The sequence below is a fragment of the Ambystoma mexicanum genome, chromosome 9 (genome assembly GCF_040938575.1).
Source record: "Ambystoma mexicanum isolate Mex_15411 chromosome 9, UKY_AmexF1_1, whole genome shotgun sequence".
Lineage (NCBI taxonomy): Eukaryota > Metazoa > Chordata > Amphibia > Caudata > Ambystomatidae > Ambystoma > Ambystoma mexicanum.
This window is the reverse complement of record NC_090931.1, coordinates 1,280,672,141-1,280,691,150: the sequence shown is the minus strand read 5'-3', so window position 1 is coordinate 1,280,691,150 and position 19,010 is coordinate 1,280,672,141. Positions and strand designations below refer to the sequence as shown.

General features: G+C 47.2%; 1 protein-coding gene across 1 annotated transcript in view; it reads left to right on the top strand.

Moving 5' to 3' along the window:
- CEP70 (centrosomal protein 70) overlaps positions 1–18,575 on the top strand; it is a 1,232,997-nt gene extending 1,214,422 nt beyond the window's left edge. Inside the window, exon 18 of the mRNA XM_069616613.1 lies at positions 17,861–18,575. Coding sequence (XP_069472714.1) covers positions 17,861–17,922 — 62 coding nt within the window. The 3' untranslated portion in view covers positions 17,923–18,575. The remainder of the gene's footprint in view (positions 1–17,860) is intronic.
- The last annotated feature ends 435 nt before the right edge of the window (positions 18,576–19,010 follow it).

Here is a 19,010-nt window from a genome sequence, read left to right as displayed (position 1 = left end):
CCGGCCCTTACGGGATCCTTGCCGTGCAGTCTGCTTTACTCTGCTGCCCTAAGCCCTTTTCATCTGGGCTTTCTATCTTACAGTCCTACTCCTGTGGGCTTACTCATTGCTTCCCTGCTCCTCTGAGCTCTCAACCTTGTTCCTCTGCTATCCTATCCTGTTACACGACTTTCCCTTCATTTCCTTCTGCTAGTTTGCTATCACCTCCTTTCCTGGATTTGTCTGTAGTATCTTCTCTTGTACTGTTTGTAGACCCTTTTGTACAGAGCTTGTCTGTTGGTTCCCATCAGTCAACCTCTGCCCCTTCCCTTGTCTCGTTTCTACATTACAGACATCCATAGCTGCTGTTCCAAGTCATGAGCAAACAGCGTGGGCCTCTGTTATAGCAAACTGTGCAGAAGGCTAGAGTATTTCCAAGGTTCGTGGAATACTCTTTTCCTATATCTGCATACACCCCAAGAGGGTATTCATTCTGTATCTCTTTCCTTTCCGCTGTGTGTGTTCTTGTCTGTCCACTTTATTTGGCACAACAACCCAAACCCTTTCTGGGTGTCCTGTGCCACTCTTAATAGAGTGCCATCCGTGACACTGACCCTCCGCCGGGTAACTCCCGCCGGAGGCAGCAACATGGCTGGTTTTTCTCTGTCGTCAGCCTCTTCTTCAGGGACAGGTAGTCTCTCTGCCGAAAAGTCTGCAAAATGATATTTTTGGGCGATCGCACAAGACTCTGGTGGGTGGACGAATCTCGTCTCATCTGGAGGCATGGCAAACCATCACCGACGACCGGTGAGTTTTGTCCATCGCTCGGGCGGGCTTCTGCTTGCCCCTACCCCACCTTTCAATCCTCCCTTTCAGCAGTCAGGGCCACCCCACACAGAGCCGAGGTCCAGAAGCTTCTAGATCTCAGGGCTATAGAACCTGTTCCCTTAGTGGAACAAGGGAAGGGCTTCTACTCTCATCTGTTTACAGTGCCAAAACCGAACCAGGCTGGCCTGCGTACCATTCTAGACCTTTCCCATTTCCACCTTTCTCTTCCCCAAGAAAAATTCAAGATGATTACGCCCTGCCAAATAAAGTCCTCTCTTCAGAAGGGCGACTGGTTCAGCATTGTGGACCTTCAGGATGCTTCTATGCATATCCTGATTTGCAGCCTGCATCGGAAATATCTGCGGTTCTCCCTGGGAGAGGAGCACTACCAGTTTTGAGTGCACCCCTTTGGTCTAAGCTCGGCGCTGTGTGTCTTCACGAAGATGTCAGTCATTGCTGCCTTTTGAAGTCTACAGTCTACATGTGTATCCATATTTGGATGACTGGCTTCTGCGCAGTCCTTGTCCGGTGAAAACCTCGAGCAATCTTCAGCTCCTGTTCAGTCTTGGGATGTCGGTGAACTGGCGGAAATCCTTCATGACGATCTCTCAGGACCTGATATTCCTGGGTTTCCGTTGGAACACGATCGACTGCAGAGTGTACTTGACAGTGGTCAGGATGGCGGATCTGTTAACCACTTGACAAGTCTTCATTCAGTCAGAAAGCATGTCCGCCTGGAGGCTCGTACGTGCTTGCTCTTCCCCTCGCGCGTCTCAAGATGCGACTTACACAGTTGGCTCTTCAGAGCTCTTGGCTTCAGGCAGTGGACCCGGACACCAAGATAGTTCTGGTTCCACCCTGCATGATGACAGATCTCCTATGGCGGTCTTCTTCCAGCAATCTGTCGGTGAGTGCGCCCTTTCAGGAGCCCTCCCCTCAGGTGACCATTACGACGGACTCCTCCCTTATCGGGTGGGGGGCAACGATGGATCATCTTCAGGTTTTCGACCTGTGGTCGCCGCAGGACAGACCATTTCACATAAATTATCTGGAGCTTCTGGCGATTTTCCTGCCACTCAAAGCTTTCAAGCAAGGGATTGTGAACAAGGTGGTCCGCATCCGCACGGACAATGCAATATCCATGTTTTACGTCAACAAGCAGGGGGGTACCAGGTCACCTCCCCTTGTAGGTCTAGCCATTGAGATTTGGGATTGGGCCATTCAGCACAGTGTTTGGCTGTTGGCAGTACACATTCCGGGCCAGCTGAATGTAACGGCAGGCTCTCTCAGCTGGCGGCGGGGGTCAGCTACGAGTGGGACCTGAACACAGCGATCCTCTCCGAACTTTTTCGCCATTGGAGCACTCTAGAAGTGGACCTCTTTGCAATGTCATTGAACAGGAAACGTCCTCTTTATGCTTCCAGGAACGGGCTTGGAGCGTCTTCCCTGGAGGATGCTCTAGAGATTCTGTGGCACAACATGAGGGCCTATGCCTTCCCGCCTCTTCCTCTGATCCACCGGGCACTATGCAAGCTCAGGAACACGTTGAATTGAACTCTCCTGTTCATAGCCCCGTGGTGGCCAGCCAGATTCTGTTTTTCGGAGCTTCAGCATCTGTCAGTCTGCTCACCGATCAGGCTTTCGCTGATTCCCAACCTGCTTCACCAGAGCGATCAGCAGATGTGGCACCCCTCCCCACAATCATTCAGCTTGGCGGCCTGGTGCCCGAGTTCAAATCTTTAGAAAGCTTCAATTTGTCTGTGGATAATATGCGTATTATCCAAGTGGCTAGAAAACCTTCGACCAGGTCTCAGTATAGGAGCAAATGGCTCTGTTTCTGTCCCTGGTGTTTAGCAAAAAAGCTGGACCCCAGAGAAGCTGCTATCGACATGGTGCTGTCTTTCATTTATCATCTGGCAGCTTCAGGCATGCAGGACTTCTTTGTCGGCTATTGCCGCCTACCTGTCCACAGACTCTTGCTCTTTTTCTTTGACAAACCCTGTCATTAAAAGGCACTTTGCAGGTCTGTTGCATCTGTATCCACCTGTGCGCAGGCCGCATCCTAAGTAGGATCTGAATGTGGTCCTTACTGCTTTATGTCATAAACCCTTCGAGCCAATGGCTATGGCAGACTTGAAATTCCTTTCATGGAAAATAGCCTTTCAGATTGCGGTAACTTCGGCAAGGCGTGTAAGCAAGCTTCAGGCCTTGTCGGTAGATTTCCTTACCAGTTTTCTTCCCAGAACCGGATTCAGATGCCGAGAGGGTTCTACATAATTTGGATGTAAGGCAAGCTCTTAAGTTTTATTTGGGCAGAACATCTAATTTTCCCAGCTTCGGAGACCCAAAAGGAAAGCCGGCTTCCAAAGCAACTATCTCCCGATGGATTGCTTCCTGTATCTCTGAAGCGTATTCCGTTCAGGGCCAGGGGGAATTCATGCCCATCTTGTGCGGGGCAAAGCAGCTGCCATTGCCTTCCAAAAATATGTTCCCCGGGAAACCATTGCCAAGGAAGCCACGTGGGCTTCCCCATCAGCTTTTGTGAAACATTATTGCTTAGACCTGAGCTCCAAGGCTGATGTCAGTTTGGGCAAACTGTTCTTAAAAACCTCTTTCAGTAAAGGAGTTCCATCCACCAGTTATCCTGTAAGGAGTGCTTGGTAATCTCCCAAAAGTATGGAGGAAAGGGGACGGGATGTAGGAGTACAATTAAGTTACTCACCGTAGTGACTACCTTACTCCTAGTCCATAGTCCCCTTTCCTCCATGCGCCGTCCATCTAATAAGTATCCTCTATTATTGCTTACATAGTCTCAGACCTGGCGATAGGAAAGCACTGAAGGGCGATGCGCGGGGCAGAGCTAAGGAGGGCGGGGGTTACGTCCGCATGCGGTACCCCACGTAAAAAGAGGAGGACACATTTCTCTATTTGATGCTTTTTTACAAAAAGTGCTCCGGTCCCGTCCCACAGGACTGAATGCCCCAAAAGTATGGAGGAAAGGGGACTATGGACTAGGAGTAAGGTAGTCCCTACAGTGAGTAACTTTATCAGTCTGGGATACTGAAGCAAATTTGGAAAGACTTGGCAACCAGTGAGGCCCGGATAGGGCAGTTGCAGGCGGACATGTCCGCTAATGCGCCTGCTAGACAGGTGAAGATTAAGGAACAGCTGGATTTGTTTAACATTTTGGGACAGAGAGAGGGGTGAGGTTTCAATTGAGGAAGGCAGCTGTCCAGCGATGCAGGGAGAGACAACGCCCTGGTAGGCTACTTGCATGAGCCTCCAGGACTGACACACCGAGAGGGCATGTCTTATCGATTAAGAATGAACATGAGGATTCCAAGTTGGCGGCCACCCGGTGAGGACGTGCGAGGCAAAAATTAAGAAGCAGGGCACCAGAAGTGAACCACACCGGGCACACAGTCCCCCAAAAACTCCCCCACAGGCACAGGCAAACTATGTCAAAGTGTCCGCTCACACTATGCGGACCGAGGGATTAGGACACAATATGGCCCGAGTGGTGAAGACACAAGCCCACGAGGCTACGGGCACTGGTCTCTGTGTAGGCCCTCTGATCGAATCGCGAGACAGCGTTTCATGAAATACCAAGTGGAACAGACAATTGCAGAGGGAGACTAGAACGGGCGAAGCAGCCCTCGGCGGTGAGGTGGCGCATAGGACGGGCCTGAGAGGGATAGCTCTCCCCATATGCCTGGCCCGCCCGGCCCTCAGATCCACTGACTACACCTGTGCAGCCAGCCAGGAGATCCGCTGTCAACTTCCTCCAAGCAGCCAGTTAGAGCCTTAACACGACCACAAGCCCCGGAGCAGATATCCCTTGTGTCCCGCTGGGGCCAGCGAGCGCCACATCCACTAGGTGAGCAGCCGGCACAGTGAGGGGAACCCCTACACCCCCCTTGGGAGAACTCCTGCAGCAGACAACCCCCAGATCCCGGGCCCCCCCAGGGAGGCTAGGAACACCCCCAGAGCGGCAATAGAGGCAACCCAATGCTCATGTGGTAGCCCTGCCCCCCTGAGCACACCGGAACACCAGTGGGGGAAGCAACCACACGCCACTAAAAGTCGAGTGCAACCCTCCCACACTCCCACGGGAAGCTCGCTCTAGACATCAGGGGCCCCCTACCACAGTGGCAAGAGGCAGACAGAACTCCAGTCTGCCCCAACAACAGAGAAAAGAGTGAGCCCTCTAACCTAAAGCGTCCCTCACAGCTATACCAGTATCAAATCTCTGCAAGCAGACAGAGACCCAGTCTGACTACCGCTACTCCCCCGCAATCATTAAACAGCGGGGGCAACAGGCCCGCAATAGCTAGCTCAGTATACAGTGCCCACCAAACAGCCCGCCCATGGCGAGGCCCTAGACAAGGGGAGGGGCACCGAACAAAGAAGGGAGAATGTCACCCAAGGGCCACATCCAATGCCGGGAACTAAAGGATAGAACACCCCCAGCAAAAGGACTCAAACAACAGCTGGCCGGGATAGCCCTATCCAACGCTGCTGGGCCAAAGACCCTGACCGGGGAGACCACCAAGGCAACCCACAGAAACTCCTGAATATCCCAGAGGACCCCCCCCCAACACTCCTCCCCCTGAAATGGCTGCCTCAAAAGCCGACATAGAAGCCTACTGCCACAAATTCCAGGGAAAACTCACTGCTACCTTCCAAGTGCAAGTCACCTCCTTTATGGCGGGAGTAAAACAGTCCATCAAAGACATACGCAGAGATATCTCAGCCCTGGAAGAGAGGACGGACACCACCGAGCAGGCCTTACAGGAGATGACAGAGGTAAAATGGACGTGGCACTTGAAGATCTAGCAAGGATAACCCAAAATATGTAATTGCTATCAGAAGACCTGGAAAACCGGTCCTGCAGGTCGAACATACGCATCTGAAATCTCCCAAAAGTTTTAGGTAATGCAGGCCTCAGAACCACTGCCACACAGATCTCAGATCTCCTGGGCCCGGAATGGGCAGGGGAAATTCCAATAGACATAATCCACAGGACCGGCCGCAGAAGACAGGAACCGGGCACGCGGCAAAGGGATGTCATGGTCGCCCTGGTAAGGTACCCCCAAAAGGAGGCCATCCTCCGAGCCGCCCGACCGGAGGACCCAATCACTTTCAGTGGCGCAGAAATCCACCTCTACCAAGACCTGGCACAATACACCCTCCAAAAAAGAAGAGATAGGCGTAGTGGTGAGAATCTCCAGGCCAAGCAAATCAAATATAATTGGACATTTCCCTTTGGACTGCCCTTCCAATGGGAAGGCCGCCAACAATGGATCACAAAGAGAGAGGAAGGGACACATCTGCTACACATAGAGGAAGACAAAGATGTCCTGGGGACAAAAGACGCCCCCTGTGACTCCTTCAACACCCAAATTTATGGGAATGGACACCAGCTAGGATAAGCCGCTGGAGACCACAATTACGGGGCCCTCAATATCAGGACCCCCAAAAAGACATGAGCTCTACAAATACGGAAAGAAATTGACACTGGGACAAGACAGCACTCAACACCCTAGAAAACAGCCCATGCTGAAGTTCTAGTGGACGGAGACTGCATATGGCCATGAGATCTTGGATTCACCATAGGGCCAGTAGAATGCCCCACAAGAAGGCCCTGGTAGGAGCCGCAAGGCCAGCTCCCAGAAGCCAAGCCTGGGAGACAATTAGATACTGGGTCTTGCACAAGGGCCGAGGGAGCAGGAGGAGGGTTTCGGGGAGAGGGGGGACTCTCATTGACACCCCGACAAAGGGTAGGGATGAGAAGGAAAAGGGGAGCCCAAGTTGGGGGAGGGCACTTTACTCAGTATTATGTAGTTGTGGGTTGCAGGTCACTATTCCCAGAGCACTAGCTCCTAAGCACTCAGAAAATATCACATAGGATGCTCAAGTTTCTCACACTCAATATAAGGGACCTAAATACCCGAGTGAAAAAAAATAAGCTAGAAGGGCTACTTACTCTGCATACTTCCGACATTGTTGCGCTCCAAGAAACACACATCAAGAGCTCGGACAGACAGCAATGAAGCTAAGGCATTATCCGCAGATCTTCCAAGCGAACGCCCATGGTAAAGTAGCTGGTATTAATCACGATTAAACAAGGGCTAGCAATGCCAACGGTAGCTACTAAGGTAGACAAAGAGGGTTGGTACTTATTCGTCACCCTCCAAATAGACGCGACAGTCCTGACGATAGCGACAATATATACCCCCAACACTGGGCAAAATGGCTTCCTAAGGTCGGTACTATCGGAGTTCAACCTGACCTGGGAACCAAAGAAAGCAGCAGACACGGAGCCACACACAACCCTTACTAGCATTAAAATCAAAAATGGAACATCTCGGACTCCGAGACGTGTGGCCATCACTGAAGGGATCTGAGCCAGGCTTCACGTTCTACTCCCACATGCACCTCTCTTTCTCCCGGATAGATTACATTTGGTCCTCAACAACGCTTTTGGGCAGAATCACACAGATAGATCTTCACACCATCGCACTCTCAGATCACGCCACCATTTGTTAGGAAGAATTCTCTGTAAAGGCTAATTTCCCAAACCTAGTGAGTCCCCCAGCAGCTTTGCTGGATTTTTGGGGTTTATTTTTGCTCCTGCTAAGAGTGAGACTCTTTTACTCCCACTCATAGACATGATTTGAGGTGTTCCTTTATCTTTCAATGTGTTTTATGGGCTATGGGGTCTTTTACTCCATAGGGTCTCATGTGTTTTTGATGTGGGTTACACAGCACCCTCCGTGCCGTAACCCAGGCGTGTTGTAGCGACCCCCCAACATAGACTCCATACACTGGGACTGACTACTGTCTCCCAGGGCATGTAAAGTCACCATTGGCTTTACTAGTCCCAAATTATGAACAGAAACCAGTACAAACCATCATATTGTGGACGTACTGGTCGGAGCAATTAGATTGCCCCGTGGTCTGTTGTTCGAGGGGGCACGTCTCGGTCCCCCCTGATCGAGTTGTGGCAGTGGATACTACTTTTTATATTCGACCGCGAATATATCTCTATGGGATTTTCCCATTGTTCGAGGTTACCAACTTTAATTATTTAATTCTTATAGCCTCGAACATACCGCCGGTTTATTTATTTAATATTAATTCCCCGGTTGGTATTTTTTGCCAGAACTTGATTCTGAAATGGCGTTTGTGTTCTCTTCTGTGACTCCAACCCAAGTCGAGCCCTTTGTTCCACTTTTTGGCGGGCTTCTCCACAGAAACCTCCAAAAGTGGTGCCACTCTGTCTGGGTACCACAGAGGGTGTGGGAGGGGGTTTAGGCACCCTGGACTGAGTTAGCTTGGTAACTCAAGTCGCACTCTTGTGTGATTGGCCCAAGTGGTGAGCCGGCCGGCTCACCACTTAGCATGTTTGATTGACAGCTAGGCTGAGTGAATGGGGGTGTGCTGCATAAAAGCAGGGCTTTGGGGACTGGAACTTCAGAAGTCGCCACAGGATCTAAGAATCCGAGGAGGGAGAAGCTGAGCTGACCTGCAACGACAACACCACCGGTGGAGCCCTGCTGAACCGTCTCACCACTTTTCCCGACGACAGAGGAGATCTCCAGTCCGGAGAGTCTTCTTCCTTTGACTGGTAGGGATAACCAGTTTTGCCTTCTTTTCACCTTTCTGGAGCATCTTGTGGCCGCCTTGCCTGTGCCAAGCACCCCGGCAACCGGAATATCACAGTTTACCACTACCGCGAACTGAAGGGTAGTACCTTTTAACTGAAGAACTTCACGGCTGGTTTCTTCCCTGGCAGTGCAACGACCTTCATCTTTCCTCCACGGCGAGACCTCCTCTTCCTCTGGACGAAACACAGACTTGCACCGGCTGCCAGGAACAACTGCCCCCGCTGGAGCTTCCTTCACACTTAAGGTACTGTGTCCCGCCTGGCTTCCCTTGCGACAGATCGTTCGGGGTGACAGTAAAGCCTCGACTTTCTAACCTGGGCTAGCCTGGGACAACCTAGCTAACGTTTCCTGACTTTAATTTCATCCTTTTTGTGCGAACTATCTACAAGACTCTTTGGGCATAACCCCACTGTATGAACCTGGACCCCTTCTGCTTGCTCTCTCCAAGAGTGGGCCTTGCAATTGACTTCCTTGCTCTCCAGTAGAACTCTGCCTATCCTGCCTTACTGTGTTTCTTTTAAAAGTATTGAAACTTGTGTGCTTCCTTAACTCTGCCTTTTTCCCTCCCTTTCTTTATAACTTATTAGAGTGCCATCTTATGTTAAGCGCTCACCTCTGTCTGAAAATAAGTGGCGTTTCTCACTAAGACTTGTCTAATAAGTGAATAGGGTTGTATATATATATGATAGTGACTGTGTGCTGAATTTACTTACCTCTTTTTTCTAGTGTAATTTACAAGTGTGTCTTTAAATAAATAATTATATACTTTTACACCAAAGCTCTGGTCAGTGTTTGCTTGTGCTACTGTATCTCTGTACCTATTGTGTATACTCTGCATACTGCCTAACTCTTCTTGAGGGAAGTCTGACTGCTCAGCCACAGCTACCAAGTGAATCTGTGTGGTACAGACTGCTACCAAGTGGGTTTACTGCCAAACACCTGTAGTCTTAAATCTTTTGCAGTGGTCCCTAAGGGAACTGCACAGGTTTCTGCCTAACACCATTACCATGACACTCAATCTCCAAAGGCAATAGCGGGGTCTGTGGAGCTGGGGATTTCCCAGGGAGATGCTCACAGACCCAATTATGTGGGAAGAAAGAGAAGGGAAAATCATGGAATACTTTGCACTAAATGCTGAAACGGGCCCCGGTAGCGATAGTATGGGGCGTTTTCAAAGCTATGCTCAGAGGGGAATAGCTCTGCGGGCGCGGGGGCTAAAGCAATTGAGGTCCCTGGAAACGGAGCTGGAAGATGACCTCCTGGACATTATGGGGGAAATGGTCCAAGATCCCGGTAGAAAGATACTACCCCTTCTCCAGATGAAGAATGCAGAAAAGAACCTCCTAAGGTTGAAACAGAGATACTACGTATATGCTAATAAGGCAGATAAGATGCTTGCCAGACAGCTAAAACAGAAAGCAGCCTCCCAAACAATCCAGAGGATAGTCAATCCACAGGGCAGCAAAGTGACCACCACCCCCGAAATAGCAGACCAATAGCAGACCAATTTGTCAACTTCTACTCCTTACTCTATTGTTCAGACAAACCAGGGCACACACAATAGAACACATTCTTAAGCTCACCCCCACTCCCTAAAATTACTACAGATGCCCGAGCTACACTAGAAGGCGAGATCACACAGGAGGTAGTGGGTCTAGCGATCTGGGGCCTCCTCCTTAATAAAGCCCCATGCACAGATGGGTACCCAGCGGTATTTTACAAAACATTTCGCCAAGCCCTGACACTGATACTGGTAAAGCTGTTTAACTCGTCGGAGAATCCAGTCACATCACCTGTACGATGAAGAAGCTAAAATCATGCTTTCCTTAAACCACCCAAAGACCCCGCACAATGCGGATCATACAGGCCCATCTCCCTCATAAATGTAGAGGCAAGCTATACACCAAGATACTGGCGGCTAGGCTAGAAGACCTCCTTCCACAACTGATCCATCCGGACCATTCCAGATTTATACAATGCCAACAAACACACGATAGTATCCGCAGAGTATGCCACATCATAGAAAAAAATCCAACGGAAGGAAGCAAGGCTGTCACCTCTCCCCACTTCTCTACGCCATCCATCTAGAACCCTTCTTAATAGCCCTTAGGACCAACCATCAGATATGGGAGACATACCCTTACCCTCACGGACCCAGAAACATCTCTCCAAGAAGTGGTTCAGAAAATTAACAAGTTTGGGGCAGTGGCCGGACTGAAAGTCAACATAATAGTCTGAAATCCTAAATCTATCTCTAGGCGGGAAGCATCTCAATCTGGCCAAAAATGTCTCACCGTTCCGGTGGGTACAGGGCGGCATCAAACTACTAGGAGTCACCATCACACCGACACTGCAGGGACTCCATGCAAACTTCCCACCCCTGCTAATACTCATCAAAACACAATTACACCAATGGGGGCCGATAACGATCTCCTGGCTAGGCCGGATAAACACCCTCAAAATGGTATTCCTCCCCAAACTCCTGTATAGTTTTCAAGTGCTCCCGGCCTAGGTACTGGAATCCTTCTTCCTAGCATTACACCAACTAATAACGCTATACATCTGGAACAACAAATCCGCCCCCCCCCCGCAACACGCTGAAAACACTGATGATCTCCGTCAATAAGGGTGGCTTAGGCATCACCAATTTCCATATGTACTACAGGGCAGCCCAAACCTGAGTAGTGAAAGACTAGTTTGTAAACAAATCAGAGAACCGGTGGGCCCAAATGGACCAAGCAGTGGTGGGCGCCCCTCTGAGGGAAGTCCTATGACTTCATAAGGCGGACCGCCCACGAAATATGCACATTTCAGAAATCACAAAACTGGTAGAAACAATCTGGGACAATCTGGCAAAACACAGGCAGATCACCACGTTCACATCCGCATGCACACCAATGTTCGGAAACCCTCAATTCACCCCCGCACTAGGAAAAGGATCCTTTAGGCGCTTGAAAGAGGCCAGCTGCACAAAAATCAGAGACATGTTTCAGGGCATGGAGATCAAACCATTTAACCAATGCAAACTAGAACTGGAATTAACAGAAACAGATAGGATGCCCTACTTCAAACTACGACACTGGCTAATGAACCCACGCATGCACAAGGCAGCAACCCGCCCCCTGTCCCCATTTGAGAGATTTTTGGCCACCGACATAGGAGATAGACATCTTATCTCTAACCTATACAAACTGGGACTAGAAGCAGAGCAGAATACAGGCCCAAAATACAAGACAAAATAGACAGAAACACTGGGGGAACCGTTCAGTACACGGAATGGGAAAAACTTTGGTGGGCCATCCTCAAACTCACCCGAGCCATCCAAATTCACGAATTATGGTATACGATCATGACCCAATGGCATCTTACCCCTGACACGCCATGAAACACATTTTCCCCTCAGAGCCACAGCAATGTTGGCAAGAATGTGGTGGAATGGGGGACTGATTCCACACCTGGTGGAGATGCCCAAAACTGCGGGACTTCTGGAAAGCGGTAAATCAGAGCATAAACGAGATATATTGCACTCATCCGCCAATTTCTCAATCCTACAAATTGCATCACACTGGCCAGAGCGCTGATCTTAACGAAATTGGATTATTGTAACATCCTCTTCCTAGGAACCTCCAAAACTAATTTCAATAAATTACAACTACTACAAAACAAAGCCCTTAGAGCGGCTCTAGGCTTAAAGAAATCAGAACATATATCTAGCATTAGAAGAGAAAACCATTGGCTGCCAATTGAAGCTAGAATTATCTTCAAAACACTCAGCACCGTCCACAAATGCATCACCAATAAAGCGCCTAGCTACCTCAATCACACCATCAAGAAAAGAACCTCCTGCAGGACTTTGAGATCCAATAAACTGGCCCTCTTGGAAGTTCGCCAATACAAATATAGCAGAGCAGGAGGAAGTAGCTTCAAAGTCCTAGCCCCCTCGCACTGGAACGCACTACCCTTTAGTATCAAAAATGAGGACTCCCCACTAAGATTCAAAAAAACTCTGAAAACTTGGTTATTTAACAATTACTAACTTAACTGAATGTGTTAAATAATACGTGACCTGCTACTTTGACCAACTGAATTGAGTATAAGAATTGTGATCATATGATTTATTTGTATCTTAAAATATGTTCTGTGTGATGGTAACTGTAATTGTATAAAAATGCCTCAATTTATTGAATTTTCGCCGTGATACCCGTGGGTCTGGGCGAGTAACAAATGTATTAAATAAAATTAAAAAAAATAAAAAAATATGGGGAACAGGTACATAGGACCCCCAAAAGAAAGCTTACTCTGCATGGGTCGGCACAGTGCACTCCAATGGATGAAACATGAAAGGGGAACGTAATCCTGTCAATAGCAGCCCTACTGGTCATAGTGCAGAAATAGAAAATTAAAGACCCTCCAACAGAACAAGACTGGCTAGCCAAGGTCTGGAACTTTGTAGCCCTTGAATGGATGACTTACTCCCTCCATGGAAATCACATTAAGTTCACCACAGACTGGGAAACTGTCTTGGATTTCCTAAACAATGACTTTAAAGAACCATACTGTCCGCACAAACTGAGAATCCTGAGGATAAAATGATGAGACAAGATTGGAGCAACTCTGGGAATCGGGTGCGGGTGGGTCGGGCAGGAGGACAAGGAAAATGTTATAATGTTAAATCTGTTTGTTCTAACAAAATCAAATAAAAAGATATAAATGAACATGGGGAGGTAAAGTTTGGGGATAGAGATATTGTCCAGGAATTATGCACATTCTATACTCTGCTGTAATCCTTGCACGCCCGGGTTTTGCAGCCAGAGATACATGGTTACCTAGACCAAGTGGTGCTGTACTGGTGTACGGATGAAGAGAGAGGATGGCTGGGTCGTCCCATAAGAACTCAAGAAATTCTACTGCCAATCAATTTGCTGTTGTCAGGAAAAGCTCTGGGGCCTGATGTCTTTACAGCTGAGTTTTATAAGCACTTTGTGGCAAAGCTAGCTCCACATCTCCTGGAGGTCTTCCGCCTGAGTCTAAGGGAGGGCCGGTTGCCGGAATCATTGAGGGAGGCGGTGGTTGTGGTATTATTGAAACCTGGTAAGGCAGTGGATGATTGTTCTTCCTACCGTCCCATCTCACTTATTAACTTGGATAATACATTCTAGCTAAACTATTTGCGCCCAGGTTAGCACCTTTAATGCACAGATGCTTGAAGGCAGATCAGTCGGGATTAATTCTGGGACTTTCCACCTGCTATGGGTTGCGATGGATGTTTGGCTTGATATCGGTGGTCCAGCAGGAGGACTCAATTGTGGCAGCACTGGATGCTGCGAAAGCATTCGATGGAGTGGCCCTTTCTTTTTACGATATTGCACAGGATGGGGGTGGGAGAGGAGTTCATCTCCTTGGTTTCGTTTCACTTTATAACTTACCTATTGCGAAAGTTCGAGTGAACAGTCAGCTTACAACTAATATACCGTTGGAAAGAGGCACGCATCAGGGGTGTCCTCAGTCACCATTGTTGTTCGCATTGGCGATTGGAACCCATGGCTTAATTACTCAGGGAACGGCATGTGTACACGGGGATACAGCTGTGTAGGCACAGGCTGGTGGGTTCCCTCTATGCGGATGGTTTTCTATGTTGGGGACCCTCGGGATAACCCGGAACCGATAATGGTAGACTTGTTAGCCTTTGGAGACTTCTCTGTGGGTTGAAGGTTAATGTTAAAAAATGTGTACTTTTCCCGCTCACGGACGCCACAATTCAGTTCGACGATGGGTATGGATTTTAGTGTCTTGCGATTTAAACTCGATTTCTGGGGATAGATATTGCACGATCCCCGGAGTTAAATTGACGTAACTATGGGCAGGCGTTGGAATGAGCTAGATCAGAGTAGATAGACAGATGGATGGAGCGGCCTCTCACCCTTTATGCGAGGATATCACTAGTCAGTGTTCCTGTTGCTGCGATTTCTATATGCATTTATCAATGTGCCTTTGGTGTTGCCGACGTTCTATTTCCGGGATGTTACGGTCAGAGGTTTTGCGGTTCATCTGGGCAGGCAAACAAGCGCGTATATCCTGGGTGTAGTTGGTCGCCCGTTGGATAGGGGAGGCCTGGCACTGCCCGAATTTGAGGTGTACTATGAGGTGGCTCAGGCGGATTCCTAACATATTGGTTTGGGGACCACATAGGCAGAAGGCATGTGGAGGTTGAGAAGGTTCTCGCATTCCCATTCCTCCAATTGTAGGGATGCGCAACTGTAATGGTTGATAGGTACGTGGAATTCTTCATGATCTCCCTTTCGCAGAGAGTGAACATCTTTGAATATTTATCACTGTTAACTATCGGGTCCCTCTCCCCCATCAAGGAATTCTTTGCTGAAGACCTGAATATTAAGATCTTTCTAGACTCTCAGGAATTCAGTTCCAAATCTCAGTGGTCTCTTGTGTCACAGTGGTGCTTGTGTTAAATCAGGAAAAATGCAGGTTGGCTGCTACGTTCCCTAAATCTGCCCAATCCTTTGTAGTGAGACAGTTATTGCAAAGCTGCCTCAGAAGGTCCCACCACTCTATTCTGTCCTTGTAAAGCTGGCAGCTTCATGGAAGGATGAAGTTCACAAGACGCTAGAAGGATTATGCCGGGGACAGTTTCACTCCTGAAGGCTGCGCTGTGGATTAGATCGTCCAGTAGCAGAATATCATTGTATCTTAAATAGTTTTGGGATTTTACAAGTTTGCCACATGAAAGGGCCTCTAGGAGTAGTAGTTTCTATCAAGCAACATATACAAGAGGAACACGGTTTCCGAAACGTGTGAGGATTATAAGTGTGTCAAACTACAATGTTAAAACCTATAGTTTCCTTGCTACTAATAGTTAATGAAGTAGCGCTGCCTACAGTGACCACCTGTTGCAGTGTAAGTTGTATGGTGTCATTTGGCAGTCTTTCACTGGCTGCTATATGAGGATTGTTTACCCTTGAGATTGATGTTACATTGAATTGTGTTGTTTTTCTGATGGTGTAATGACTAAGTAGTTGGGTTAGAGATTGTATCCAGCCTTAAAATGTCACTCTTATGTAATGTAGATAGGTCTTACATAGCTCATCTTCTGACATTTGGGTGGCCTCCTGTTTCTCTGTCTCGTAGGTGAAGGGACTGGTTGCTGTTATTTGGGAGTTAAGGGAGACTGAAGATGTTAAGACCTTTTGTGTTGAAGAGTGCAGATCGGAAGCACCTGTTTTTGTGTGCTAGTAAGATTGAACGTGAGTTGGGGTAGGGAACTTTGGGTCTGTTCCCAGAGGAGAATCCAGGTGTTGTAATCCTGCTCTGATGCTTGCCAACAGATTCGACCCTGCAAGCATGAATGGGCCGGGGCCTCTGCAGAGTTGGCTCTAGTGTAGTCTGTTGATGGACGAGGTGCAGAGTTTTCTCAGAGCTTGTTTAGAGATGGAAGGACTGTGGTCATCAGCCAGACTACCATGATGGGTGGGGGTTGCATGCGCATGCATGTGGGTTAGTGGGTGAGTTGTTAGGTGAAAAGATGGAGGATGAGCGTGTTGGTGAGACTTGCGTCAGTTACAGGAGTCTTCTACACCAGTATGGTGGTGAAAATGCACTAATGGATCCCATGACTACACTACGCTAATACATTGATCCCTGCACTGCAACAGAAGTGCAAACAATAGTCCATGGGGATCCACTTCGCTAGTCGAGTGGCGATTCCTGCACTGCAGCAAGAGTTTGATATGATGGTCCATATTTCTCCAATACATAGCTACAGTATTGACCCCACGTCCGCAACAAGTGTTTGACACGATTGTTTGGGGCTCTACTACTGTAATACACTGATGGTTTCTTCAGGAGTTGGACATTGTGGTCTACATGACGCCAATATATTTGCATGGCAGGTATACATACACTGCAGCAGGAGCTTGATATGACCATCTGTGTGGCTGTACTTAGTCAGTATGGAGGTGATCCCTGCACTGCAGCAGGAGTTGGACATGTTTTAAATGACACTAGTACAGTGGACGTACGTCCTTGTTTGGAAGTCCTATTCATGCTGGCAATGGATGCCATAGCTCAGCAGAGAAAGATCAAACATTGCATTAGGTAATTGCGAGGATGTGCAACTGAGCATATATAGAGGGAATATATAACTGTGTGTGAATGGAGCAAGGCAGAGGAAGAGGTGGTGAGTACTATTGTAGTTCGCTACAGTGAGTTACGATGTAAATGATGTGGATTCGATTGTTTACAAATAGAAATAGCATGTGTAGTTGACTAGTGTTATATCCATTAGTCATGCAAGTGGTAGCCCAAAGTATATGCTATACAGTGAGGCATTACCTTGTTCTTTCAGGTATCCATTGCCTTCTGACTAAGCTAGTCTGTTTTCCTGGAATGCAGTAGGAGAATCCCAAATGCAGTTTGTGGATGGAAGGAATGCTGAGATCTAATAGAGGCTTGGCTTTAGATTCATAGGTACATTTTCTAGATATGTACTGCTAAAAGGCTTTATTGGTTGGTTAACTGCCCATTAATTGGATCAAGGTTCACGAATTAGTTTTAAGCTATTATTATGATGCAGTTTAGATACAGTTTCTCCCTTGATCTCCATTATCGATATAAGTGTTGATACATATTTCTTTAGAGGCCACATTAGCAATGATTTTTGTCCTTTTACAGTAGACTTCTAAAGACAGTTCTGGGCCTCTACATTGACTGTTTATTCTAACCAGTAATCTAATCTGGTGGTAATTGCTGTCAGGGTTCCCATCATCCTGTGTTAGCTAGAAAGCAATACTTGGCAAAGTGGTCAAACACAGGAGAGTCAAAGCAAAGCCCTCTTGCCTCATACCAATATTCCATTTGTCACAATGTTTAGCTAATTTTGGCATCGGCATTTATGTGCCCAACAAAAATGCACATATATAGGTGTACGTCTTTTTGTATTGCACTCATTACTAGAATTCATAAATCTTTTGCAAATTAGTATTAACTAGTTGTACTTCGTGTGCAAAGCTAAGAAAACTGCAAACTTATTTATTTTAGAAAAAATGTAACACAACATTCTGGTTACTCTCTTTTTATTATCCAGTGTTTTTGAAGCCTTTAGTAGGCTCTCCAAACGCCGCTCGAATGTCACACCTGAACATACTTTTTGGTTTCGGTAACGAGACCTGATCTTTATTTTATTGTTATGTTCTATGTCCTACAGAAACCTATTCTAAAATGTAAACTATTACTGGCATGTACTGTGTTTAACTCTTAATAAACATCTAGTTCCTTTACATAGTATTTTCAGTGCTATGTTTCTTGAATGATTGTGAAAATGTAATGAAAAGGCAGGTTTGATAAACCTGTTTTTCTGTTTTTGGTTTTAGGGGTCAGTCATCTGGATGATATACTGCCGGCAGTGCATAAGCTTAAAGTGTTGGCCGAGTGATGATGTGGATTTTAATCATTATGGTTTTTATTTTACAGCAATGTCTTTGGTACACAAACATAGTTGGAAGTACTTTGGCTGATCATGTCCATTTATACAAAAGATTTGTTGCGCTCCATTTTATGTATTGTCATTTTTTTATTAAAAACAGATTTTGCAAAAGATTTTCTCTGAATCAAATATGAGCAACATATGCTGTAGAAATATCCCAGAATGAAGAAACAGCACACAGAAAGCACACCTAAAATGGTTTTATACCTAGAACTCTGTTTTACATGTGTATTCCTGCATAGTTCCTGCTGTCGTCCTTACTGCCCTATTGTCTTGTTTTTTTTATATAATTTTATGTTTTGACAATATAAATATTATTCGAGAACCCCTGAGATTTCAAAATACATCACGAACTGTGTAATGTATGGTACTGATAAGTAAACCAGATACTTGGAGCCCGTTTGTGTGGGGAACCTAGTTCCCAGCAGGCATATGTTGTCAACTGCACAGCTTGCAGAGGCGACCCGGGGTGGAACCGGGGGGTGCGGGCAGGGGGATTTAGACATGGCCAAAAAGCTACAGATTGTTGCCTAGGCATATAAATTGACTGCTAAACAGATGTCCTAAAGAATGTATGCAATAAAAGGTCACTGTCCATCTAATGCTGTTTTCAAGTTCTTCACTTCACTGTAGTTTGTATACTCACAGTTCAGTTTAAGAACAGGTAAGCTTAAGGTTTTTTCAAGAATCTTTGCAGTGCAACATTTTCATGCTGTATATGAAACGCCAAATGGTTCTATTGTATTCTTTCCACAGATTCCTCATCCAAAGTAGATGGTACATTGCTGCTCTGCGTCGTTCGTGACCCATGACCTTGGTTCTTTTTCAATGGATTGCTTTCTACCGCAGATTCCTGATCAGATTGATATCCCTTCCAGTGTCAGCTGCTCCTAAAACATTTTCGACAGGGGGCATAGTGCACCTCGCCTCGGTCGGGTCGTCGATCCATCTTGACTTGATGCGGTGGTCGCTGACTCTGGACATGACATTGGTTGTGGTACATATACTACGTCACTACGCCCCGTACCTCAGTTCCT